The sequence below is a fragment of the Polyodon spathula genome, chromosome 18, assembly GCF_017654505.1.
Source record: "Polyodon spathula isolate WHYD16114869_AA chromosome 18, ASM1765450v1, whole genome shotgun sequence".
Classification (NCBI taxonomy): Eukaryota; Metazoa; Chordata; class Actinopteri; order Acipenseriformes; family Polyodontidae; genus Polyodon; species Polyodon spathula.
Genome location: NC_054551.1, coordinates 31,608,304 through 31,620,541, shown reverse-complemented (window position 1 = coordinate 31,620,541; position 12,238 = coordinate 31,608,304). Strand labels below are relative to the sequence as shown.

General features: G+C 34.5%; 1 protein-coding gene across 1 annotated transcript; it reads right to left on the bottom strand.

The window, feature by feature from the left end:
* Positions 1-378: 378 nt before the first annotated feature.
* LOC121331258 (barH-like 2 homeobox protein) lies at positions 379-4,862 on the bottom strand. Its single transcript, XM_041278528.1, has 3 exons — positions 3,877-4,862; positions 2,523-2,748; positions 379-1,338 (listed from the first exon to the last, which is right to left on the bottom strand). Exons 1-3 carry the CDS (start codon positions 4,436-4,438, stop codon positions 1,026-1,028), a joined length of 1,101 nt encoding a protein of 366 aa, XP_041134462.1. The 5' UTR covers positions 4,439-4,862; the 3' UTR covers positions 379-1,025.
* Positions 4,863-12,238: the final 7,376 nt, after the last annotated feature.

Here is a 12,238-nt window from a genome sequence, read left to right as displayed (position 1 = left end):
CCTGCAACCCGTCCATTCTCACCACCTCAAAGCTGTTGTTAAATATTCAAATACACAGATAGCCCCGCTTTCTTACTTGAATACAAAATCTAAACCGCATGTAAATGCCCACATAATAATTAGCATTGTAGCCTGCAGTGTAGCACAGACTGACATTTTAGTCCCCTACCCTTTCATATGTGGTATCTTAATAATGTGGTTGTCGTTATATATTATAAACACAACTAATAATAAACACCCTTTTTTTGGTAGAATTTCACCCACTTAAGCTTCACTCATCAACTCCACCTCACAAAAATAGCGCACAGAGTTCAGTGCTTGTAAAAAAATTAAAGTTTTTATTGTTGTTACAATGGTATCAATAATAGAGAACCCCTTCATATGATAAATGTCAACCAATCACAAAAAAATAATGTTTTTTTTTTTTTTTTTTTTTTTTTTAAACCTCATTAGTTATCGAATCAAAAGACATAAACGAGAAAGTAAAATAAAAAAAACTTAATGTATTACTAATTGTACAGACGCGGATTTCTCTGACAACATAAAATAAATATGATATTTCACTCAGTCCTTCAAATGTACACTTCCTTATATTAACGATGCATGCCACTTCAAAAATTAAAGAAAAGCTCGCGAGAATCGGTGCAGAAGTTCTCAGAGCACCGCCGTTGTATTTTCTCAACCTTAGAGAAATCTTTTAGTTTTACTTTTTAAAATGTCGAATTTGCTCTTAATTTGAAGCTATGTCAGTCATCTTCTACATAAACTTTTTTTTTTTTTTTTTTTAAGTTTATTCGTTAGTAGACATAAGTGTTATGAGAAAAAAAAAGGTGGGGAAATTTAAGTCATTTGTTTCTGGTCCGGTCCTTTTGTTTAGTTTAACTTTTTCTTCGTTTTATGCTATTAAAAAAAAAAAAAAAATCCTTCTTCATTTTCATCTTCGTTTTCTTTATAGTCACTAAGATTTTAAAAGTTTTTTTTTTTTTTTTTCCTGTTTTGTGTTTTTTATTAGGATTTCTGTTCTTTTACCGGGGGTGTGGAGCGCCAGAGATGGGGTTAGCCAGAGGGTTTAGGGCAGGTTGGCCCCCCGGTCCGAGACCGTGGATGAGAACCCTGGGGACCAAAGGCCTCTGCAGACCGGGGTGAGGCGCCGGGGGAGTCCGGTACATGCTGCTGTACATGGCGGCCGCTGCGGCTGCTGCTGTCGTGCTGTCCATAGTGCCTAACAAGCTCGGGTGATAGAAATAAGGAGACGGGAACATTCTTTGTAAGGCTGAATAATTTCCCGCTTCAGCCAGCAGCTCTAGTCCTACAGCGGTCTGTCTTTTCCACTTCGTCCTGAAATCAGATCAAAATACAATAAATCAATTATTTAACTGGTTTAGAATCCAAGAATTCCCACCGCACTCTGTTAATTCGGTAGACTTAATCACTTGGAGCATTAATTGGTAAAACTCTGCACTAATTAGACATGTTTTAATGTCAAAAACATTTCCTGAGCGGAAACACTTTAAAATATATTTAATTTAATGAAAATCGTATTGTAATATTTTGTTATGTTTATTTGCATTTCCATATTGCTTGTACATACAGATAAAGCGGATAGTCTAAATAGCGTTACAACAACAACAACAAACTTCAATATTAAAAACTCATAATTCGCAACTCGGGATTTTGAAAACAGAACGTGACGGGTGTGGGAAAAACAAATAGGCTACTTATTACAAAAAAAAATACATTTTTAATATAAGTCGTTTAACAATCTTATTTGAATTTATTTAGCACACTCGTAAAATACAAGTTGTGCTCAAATAGTGAATTCATCTCAAAATAAATCTTTTTTTTTTTTTTTTTTTTTTTTTTTTAAAGGTGGCCTATTTAGACAAAAATGAGATTAACGTTTTCTGACATATTTAGGGTGGTTGAAATTGGTATGCAATAAAAAAAAAAAATGATGTGTTTGGTTTTTTTTTTTATTTCATTTACAGTTGTTTTAATGAATAAGACCAATTGAAATGGTGCATTCTCTAGCCTAAAGAATTGTTTTGTTTTGCTTAATTGCAACCGTTAATACACTAGATTTCTCCTGACTAGTCTTAACACTGTAGACAGAATAGTTACATTTGTATTAGCATTACTGTCATTTATTATGATAACCGTGATGTTTGCGGTCATATCGTCATGCTGTTTGCATTTTTTTAAATTTGTTGTTGTTGCTTTATTTTTCTTTACTAATTCCGAAATTATTTTTAGAGACACAAAAAAAATGCGTTTTGAACGTACTGATTCAATACAATTAATATATCCATACATTACCGTTACAATGTTAGTATGGTTTTTTAATATCATTATTTTCCCCAAAATGTGCTTAAATAAACAACAGAAATAAAAAAACTGATATCCATGTTCTATCCTTATGATTTTATATTTTTATTACATGCATGCTCAACGCAGAGACAGAAAAATACATACAAGATGACTATTATCAATGTAAAAATAGCAGAGCACGTATTTGTACACACCTCCTGTTTTGGTACCAGGTTTTGACCTGGGTATCTGTCAGGTTAAGCGCTGCTGCCAGGTCCATTCGATCCTGCACGCTCAGGTATTTCTGGCGCTCGAAGCTGCGCTCAAGCTGGTTAAGCTGATGATCTGAAAAGGCTGTGCGCGCTTTGCGAGGCTTCTTGGAACGAACCGAGGGACTGTCTCTGCTACTCGTGATCTCCCGATCACTCTCTTCTTTCGTTCCTAAGGAAAAAAAAATAGTTCAAAACGTATTTTATTAACCCATATACATATTTTGTTTTTCTTATAACTAAAACAAATATGTAACCCTCATGTGGAGTTGCTTATTGAGCACCACACACCATGTATAGTCAAAGCAACCTATATATAAAAAAGGTATCTTGAAGGTAGTGTTTTGTAATAATAATAATAATAATAATAATAATAATAATAATAATAATAATAATAATAATAATAATAATAATAATTGGTTTTAAATATATTTGGCGGTTATTAATACCCTTTAACATTCAACAAGATTTGACACAATAGGTCCCACAACAGCAATGGTAAAACTGCTGTTTGCAAAGTGAGCAATGGCTTGCTGTGTTTTCTGCGTGGAAAATATAATAATACACTTGTTTGCGAAATGGTATGATTTTGGGTGGAAAAAAAAAAAAAAAAAAAAAAAAAAAAATGTTTGCGTTATTTTGCATAAAGGCGATTTCAAAATACATTCAGATTCCAGCGAAAGAGAAATAGGGATTCTGTTTGTCAAGTTAAGTTTTTTTTTTTTACTGAAATGCTGGGCAATCGATATGTCAATCCATCTCTATTTGTAGCAGTTTTTGCAGCGCTCCATGATCTCCCCTGTATAGAACAATAATCTCTCTAATTGACCCACTGGGGAGGGTTGAGCACAAGAAATCGCCAGACAGACTCTACATCTGTGTGTGCTCTGTTATGCTAAACAACACGGTTTACAGAAAGAGAATATATATATATATATATATATATATATATATATATATATATATATATATATATATATATATATATACACACACTCATTTGTTGCTACTTTTAACTTAACCTTTGCATGTTACTTTAGTAAAACTGTATTAACTGTATTGTAATTTTAGTAGCGGGTACAACATGTTTATTTAGTTAGACAAATTTAGGTTCAATATGAAGTAAACGCATATTTATTCGCTAAACTAAACCCTTAAATGCATAAGCTGAATCTGTTCCCGTATTGCAGTGAGCGCTTTAGTTAAGACAGGATGTTATATCCGTCACAAATCATTACAAATACACGCTTTCGGAAAGATACACTCATTGCTCGTCACTCGGCTCTGCTGTGCTGCTTACCGTTGTTGCATTTCATGTCGCTCTGGATGTCGTCTCGTTTGTCTAACCTGCATTTACTTTCATCTTGCTCTAATTTTGGCCTGAAGCTTTCTGTTGCTGCGATGCCGTCTGCTTTCGTGGTGTGATGGGGCGAGGAGACGCTGGTGCTGTAAGGTGCACAAGCTGCTAGGGGTTTGCTGTCGCCCAAAATGTCTTTGATTAGAAAGGAAGAGGTGGCTGTCCTCGGGGCAGAGCCGGCTGCCCCTATCTGCTGTGCAGGCTGAGGCGATAGCTGCAAACTTTGCTGCTGACTGTGATGGTGACGGTGATGCTGATGCTGAATGCTGTCTTGCACCAGATGCTGTTCGGGATGCTCCATGGTGACCGAAATAGGGGAAGAAGGTTCTGTCCCCACCGTATCTATCTCCGAACATGGAGATGGAGTGGCCTGGGTTCTAAATTCCGCGGTCCTGCTGCCACTGAGACGAAACTCTCCGTTCATTAGTGCGGGGCTGCTGGAGCTGGTGTTGTTGTTGGATAAAATAGTGTCTATTCCAAAATCAGACCCGCTAGACCCTTCCATAGCAGTATTTGAAATTAAAAAAAAAACGAAATGGATTAGGATCTCGTCTTCATTACAAACATTAAAAAGAAAGACTCTTCCGCTGAATGTTAGTAACAAACTCTGTAGCACAGGAAGATCGATAAACGCAGGTGCACAGTCCTTCTCAACTGCCTAAAACAGAAAAGAAGAAAATAATAATACATAAAAAACACCACACAACGTTGCTGTGTTTTTTGTTTTGTTAGTTTTGTTTTTAACAATAAGTCACTATGATGATAGTCTCCCAGTTCGGTTACGTTCAATCTGGAACCTGTAAAGCAACGGTGCTGTGTATTCCACGTCCTTTTGTTCTGTTTTGAACTTTCTTTCGAAGTTGAGGTGTGGAGAGATACGCAGAACTAACTCCTCGACATCACGCTCCTTTTTTTTTTGCTTGTAATCGTTCTAGTGTTGCTCTACCATGACTTCCTACACTGACGTCACTGCCATGCAAAGGGAACTCATATTTTCTCCGTTATTATAATCTGCTTCTCGTTTTATCCATCTCTCCTGCCATTGGTTATTCCCTGGCGTTGCCTGTACTTAGCCAATCGGTGGGATTGTACTTTATCTTGTCAATTCTGAACCAGCTATTGAGTCCTGGATGCTCTTTTTACCAAATCTCAGACTGCTGTCTTAAATTGTACCCCGCGTAACAAAGAAAGCATAATTCTTGAAAAGATGTTAATGTCGTACAATAGAGACAGTAAAACTACCAAGTTAACGAGAGGAACAGTCATGTTTTTGTTAACTATACAAAATATTTTTCTTTTCTTTTTTATATTAAATACTTTATTGAAGTTTGTATTTAAAAGTTAAGTTTGTTAAAGATAGCAGGGGGAACGGCACAAATCTTTCAGAAAAAGAAACCATTCGTTTGCATAATCTTCTGCCCAAGCGAATGATTACGGTAATCTCTGTTTATTTAACCTATCAGAACCAATTAAGTTTGCCGTCTGCCATTCCGTGAAAGTAGAGTTGTACAGTAACTAAGAATAATAATGTACCGGTGTTAGTATGTACCCTGCATCAATTATATAATAGACATACATACACACATACGACAGATAGCTAACAACTGTGAATACAAGTATTACTGATAAACACACACACACACACACACACACACACACACACACACACACACACACACACACACACCACACACACATATATATATATATATATATATATAACTATATATATATATATATATATATATATATATATATATATATATATATATATATATATATATATATATATATATATATATATATATATATATATATATATATATATATATATGTACACCGGCATAATAATGATTTCTTTTTATCATTTGTGGTTATTATTATTATTATTTATTATTTATTATTATTATTATTATTATTATTATTATTATTATTATTATTTATGTATTAAATCTATGCTGACAAATACTTTTTTGTGTTTATTTAAAAAAACTCTCTGGCGTTGACAAAATAGTACTAATGTAACGAAATACATTACTTGTTCTTTATTTCTGATCTGTTATGCATCTGATACGCTGTAGATAGAATCAACTTGTGTTCATTTTTGCAGAAGGGCTGAAAGCTGCCTCTTGTTGAATGTCACAGTAATAGGAAGTGCCAGTGACATGACGGCGTATTACACCTGATTAACTATCGTGTCAGCCTAATTAGCAGAGGAATTATAAGGCGCTAATGAATGATTTCAAGTTCCCTGAGTTTCGTTTTACTTTGGATTTCAAGTTTAAGGACCCAAGAATGCAAGGTAACGCACAATAATATTTCATATTAACTGCGTCTTTGTGAACATGCAGTTAATAATTAAAATCTTGAATATCTATCTATCTATCTATCTATCTATCTATCTATCTATCTATCTATCTATCTATCTATCTATCTATATATATATCTATCTATCTTAGTATAATCTTAGATAGATAGATAGATAGATTGTTGACATCACAGTTATAAATGTCTTTTCCTCCTTAATCCTACAATTACATAAAAGCCAACTGCTTCCCCACGCTGAAAGTATGTATAAACACAGCCTATATACCTTGTCAAAAATGAAATGCGTAATTACGCATTGATGCAATTTGATGAACACATCAAAAAACGAAAAATAGTTTAGATAGACAGCCCTATAGATAAGACATAAGCTACCTGTAACCGAACAGCGTTTTTTTTTTCCATCAGGAGGGATATTTTTCTCTTGTTACAGATTTGTTGTGATGTCTCAGTTTTTCAAAGGATCTTGTCCACGCTGCCAGACCAAAGTGGAGCCCCTTATACAACGTTCTGCCATAGGTCAAGCTGAGCCTCATGGTTATGGATGGATCGACGTGGGACAACTCACCTATAGCTAGGTTTGTATTATTTTAGAAACCCGTTTCGATTTGATGTGCTATATGAAACAATTGCTTAAGTAATCATAGCTTTCCAGTTGGCTACACACATGCACAGTATAACACGATTGGTATATACGTGTGCTTATGGAATGTCTGGTGTTTTCCTTGGGCAACATACTCGTTTTGAATAATAATTATAGCCATTTTGTCCTTAAATATAAATGTAACAAATGCATGCATTTTAAATCACTTGCGGCGTCTTCTTGCTGCATTGTATTTTTCTGAAATAATTGCTTTTATACACAAATGGTTTTATAACACATAGCTACAATTCCGCATAATCATGAAGCCTGGAAATCAATGATTCAAATTCTTTATTAATAATTAATTACAAACTTTTTTTTTCTATTTTCAATCCTGAAATGCTTTAACCTCGAGATTTTCTGTGTGAATTGATCATGTTAGTTGCGCTTATGAATATTGTTGACTGAATCTGAAACTGCGCTATCAGAGTAAAGAAAAAATAGCTGCATTCTCCTCGTGTGTATAGTGTTATACTTATTTTTAAAAAGAAACATCGCCTGTGTGTGGGGTAAGGGAATCTGAATAGGGTCTTGAGAAAATCTGTCAAAACATATTTGCCTTTCCATGGTTTTGGATTTTCTTTGGGGGCAGGGAGATTTAAATTAGGTAAATATTATTACACAACAAAAATATCTATTAAACCTTTTCCGAATTTTATAATATCAAGAAAGTTCACGAGTGGGTTATAGCTAACAGTGACCAATGGCATAGGTGGTATACATGCTTTAAGTCAATGCAAAAACAATTAAAGGTGTTTTCTTAAGCTCTTTTTAAAATCTCTTTGTGAATAATTTAATGACTTTTAGTGCAGTTTTAGGGGTTTACCAATACCAAATACCCAGCGAGATGTAAATACCGTAACAGAAAAAAATATTATACTTACGAAGTATCACCAAGAAACAAACATCTTATCAAATGTGACCGCGACTTTGTTTTAAATTCAGAAATTAGTTTAAAGGCAGTGTGTCATCTTAAAGCTTTGTACAAAATGAAGCTCAATAATTTGGTAAATATTATCACATTTTATATTAAAAATAACAACACAGCAATGCATACAGTTTTTGTTTTATTTTATTTGTTCTGTTACATTAAAATAGTGTAATTCACAGATTGTTTTGAAAGCACAGATAATTACTGAACTCCACATTAAAAAGCAAATCTTGCGTCTGGCTCATTTTAGTTTAGGTCGCTGTGATACAACCACTAGGCGGCGACAAAGCCACCTTCAAGACAGCAAGAAACGCACAAAACAATCCCGAATTTATAATTCCAAACCCAAATACACTGCAGGTATTCAATTAAAAAGACAATACCAGCGCAATGTTAAAGTTGATATATAACATTTGTATAGGACGGCCTACGTCTTACTGCATTGTATCTTATATCCATAAAGCTCGCGCATCGACAGCAATCAATCTTTTTGTATCACTGTTTCACTTCAATTTTTTAATGTTTATTAAATGTAAACAACTATATAAACGCACAAATATATAAAAGCGGAGCTTGTTATGGATATGTAATACTACTTACTGATGATGATTACTATTATTATAATAATAATATATATATCATATAATATTATAAATATATATTATTATAATTATAATATAATAATAGATGTTATACTGACAAATACTGTGAAACTTTGAAAAAACTTTGCACATTTTTAATCGTTTTATATATATATATATATATATATATATATATATATATATATATATATATATATATATATATATAACACAGATATAGATGAAATACAGTACTTAGGTACTCAGTAAATACATAACTCCAACCGACTGTGAAATAATACATAGATAAATAAATACACTCTCCACCTCCTTGGTGAAATGAATGGCAGGTTTAGTTGCTTATACAACACAAAGGTTATCAGCTCGAGAGCAATCTGTAGCCAAGCTATTTTGCAGTTTATTTTCTTTCCAGCAATTGTCTAACATATTGGTAAAAATAAATAAATAAATAAATCGAAGCAATGGCAGAACATGAATAGAAACTAATTTAACATGTTAATTAACATCCATCTAATTGAACCGGCTCTTTGAGCTATAATCAATCGCTCTATCAGGTTTAGGATTTCCACTGGAACAAATTGAATGCTACCAGTTAAGGTATCATGTTATTAGCCCTTGCTGATGGTCGATGATAGGACAGTGAATTAGTAGTTTGCACCATATTGATTCTTTCTTGCCTTAGTGCTGAAGCTGTCACACTGCTGTTAGTTACTGAAGGCTGACAGACTATATACAGCTTTATCGGGGCTTGTTAAAGAAACAAGCAGCTAGCTTGTAACAATCACGTTTGCTGTACATAGGCTTGCATAATTCCCAGATTGTCATACAATATCAGAAATACATTCAAAATATATATTCCCAACAGTAAACCAGTGCCCAAATGATGTCGTACAATATATATTATGCTGCTTTGGTAGATCTGTTTCATTTATACTAAACCTGGGCAGTGTGAATTGTACCTGAGCAAGATAATAGTTTCTGTCCATAAAGCACACACATGTATATATTTTATGTATTGTGTGTGTATGTAGGAACAGGTCTAGAGGTGGTGTGTGTTGGTAACTATGCAAACTAATATGACTGCATGGTGGAATAAAGCCTTTTTATGAATCAATGGCAGGGGTATAACAAGAATAAACAAGGCTCCTGCCTCTTATTTCAATGATCACTCGACTGCGCTGTGATACAGTCGCGCCGTTTGCATACTTAATCAATCCGAGGGCCTTGTCTTCCAAACACCTGCCTGTCTGCTGAATGCAGTTCAGTGTGGTTTGTGGAAATCATACTGTGTGGACTAGGGCTGCTAATGACTTTCAAAGCAACGGAAGTGAAAAACAAGAAACCTGGAATTTCAACAACTCGTTTTTACCGTTTATGACATGATCATAACAAGGCGTGGTATACTTGACAGGGGGTTGTGTGTAATTTTTCACTTATTGGCATCAGCTTCTTCACTTTTTATACCTTGGTTCATCAAAGCAGAATACACTCATTTTAATGTTGGAGGGTGGCATAACGATTATGTTGATATGTTCTTTGTGTAATCATTATTTAAAATTATTTAAAGTTTGTTTTACAAACGTGTTTCCCAGGGACTAAAATAAAATGTCAAATATTCCTTAAATGTATTCCTAATTGTATTTATTCAGTCATAGCTATACAATAATGTATAGTAATACTAAAAGTAACTCGTAAAAGTCTTTCACAAACCGTTCGACTGGAAGACATTCAAGTTGAAAAGTTTATTTTAGTAAAGGCCTATTCCTTCTTTCGTTTCTTTAGTTCATGTATTTATTTAACAATCTGTAACCCTTATAATTACGCATTTCATTTTTGACACGGTATATATTTATATATATTATCCCAACTAACTTTCAACGAGGGGAAGTAGTTGGCTTTTATATAATGGTTTCGTCTATATGGTTTTCGTCTATTAAACTGATCAGGCTAAGGCAGCAAATCAAAAGAAAGATTACTTGTCTTTTTAAATATGTGTTACATGTCTTCCATTTACGCTGGAAAGAAAAGGGTAACAAGATTGAATATGTGTGCAAAAATCCAACACAAAATGGTATTTCACTACCAGTATTAAATGGTATTTTACTACCAGTATTAAATGGTATTTCACTACCAGTATTAAAGCCTGCCGCTTACAATATGACATTTACACATTGAGAGCTACCTTTTGAAATCACAATGTTATATAATATATAATTACAAAAACCAAGGACAAATCTAAGATGGGGGCATTTTCTTTCTGAAATGTAATAAAACACTCACATCAGCACACCAGAAAAATGTCAGCAAATAATACCTCGGATTGATTCTTCTCGACACTACCTAGCCAGGGATATTTGAAGGACAATTCGTGTGAATTACCACTTAGCATATATTTTGAATCCACCAACAAAATGACTAAATCTCATTAAAGCGCTTCTGTTTTAAATACATATACAGTATTTTATCTTGAATGTTTATTTTTTTCTTCTTCTGCAAACCAATTAAAATAAAGAAAGCAAAAGGTTTACAAGAGGAAGGCCGGTTTTTCCTTTTGTTAGATTTTCACATTCGGATTGAGTACATGATCAGAAATGCCCAAGGAGCAGAAAGCACATTGATTTCAGCTTGTTCTGACCACAGACAGGCCCTGACAAGGTTGCTATAACAGTTGGAGAGGTCCATACAATCACTTAATTACCAAGGCTGTCAGTCAGCCAGGACGCTACTGGCCTCATTCATGGCTGCAAGGAGCATTCCACTACAGGGCTTCCTCTTTGATTGATCTGTGCTGATAGCATTGCAAAATAATTACAGTGAATTTCGTGATGTGTGATTTTATACCAAGTTCGTGCTTCAGAAAGGTAATCGGAAAGATCAGAAGGGTCAGTGCCATTTCTTATTACCTGAAGTCCAACCAAAAGGGTACAATAACACAAAGGAGGTCTGCGAGGAAGAAGGATGGGAGGAAAAAATAAGGGAGACATAACGCTAAGGACTGCTGAAGGGGATTGCAAGAGGTTCGTCAAACTGTGCAAGTGATTTCCTTCTGAGCCAACAAATGGCAGATTGGTTTTGTCTAACGTAGGTTTAGTCAAATCTAAAATGATCCAGAGGTTATTATTAGGATCGGCATTGCTACTGACAGGCTGTTGAAGGCTAAATGGGGGGTATATCTTGTTTACAGGAGATATGTTTTAACTGCTGTCATATATGGTTAGGTATACACCAATAGAAAGCTCTGGTTTAAGCTACCAGTTTAACAATTAAATCTGTTTACTCTAGGTTCACATCCAACCAAATATTGTACATGCTGATTTGAGTGCCATTAATGGAATTTATCCCAGTATCATTACTGAACAAGCATTTCAGCTCTGAAGACGGTGTAAAACCCTGCGTGTCTTTCTTGAAACTAACGTGCCTCGATGTTGTGTGTATAGTTGTTACTAAATGCAATGCATTACAATACAGTGTTTACAGATGGAATTATAGATGTTTAAAGCGCCTGCATCAGTGCTGGGTATTTTATGCATGTATCACCGAAAGCAGGTGTAGCCTTCACACGACTCAAAGATTAAAAAGACTAAATAAGCTGGCACGACAATATCTATCTTTGTACACTGCACAAGCTAGCTAGCTAGACCAGACTGTCAATTCAGAGATACTGTGTGGCCGCAAGAAAGTTACTGAATCATTAAAACCAGTGAATAATTGATAGAAACAGACAACAGGAGCTAACCAGAACAATGTAACCATTTCCAGCATATACCCACCAGCAGGTAAAATTGCATTTTCATTTTTGGGAGA

Bases quoted from the DNA above. Each gene is read 5' to 3' on its own strand.
- LOC121331258 (XM_041278528.1), bottom strand. From the start codon at position 4,438: ATGGAAGGGTCTAGCGGGTCTGATTTTGGAATAGACACTATTTTATCC. The intron at 2,749-3,876 runs GTAAGCAGCACA...TTTTTTCCTTAG, and splicing joins CGACATGAAATGCAACAACG to GAACGAAAGAAGAGAGTGAT. The intron at 1,339-2,522 runs GTGTGTACAAAT...ATCTGATTTCAG, and splicing joins ACCTGGTACCAAAACAGGAG to GACGAAGTGGAAAAGACAGA.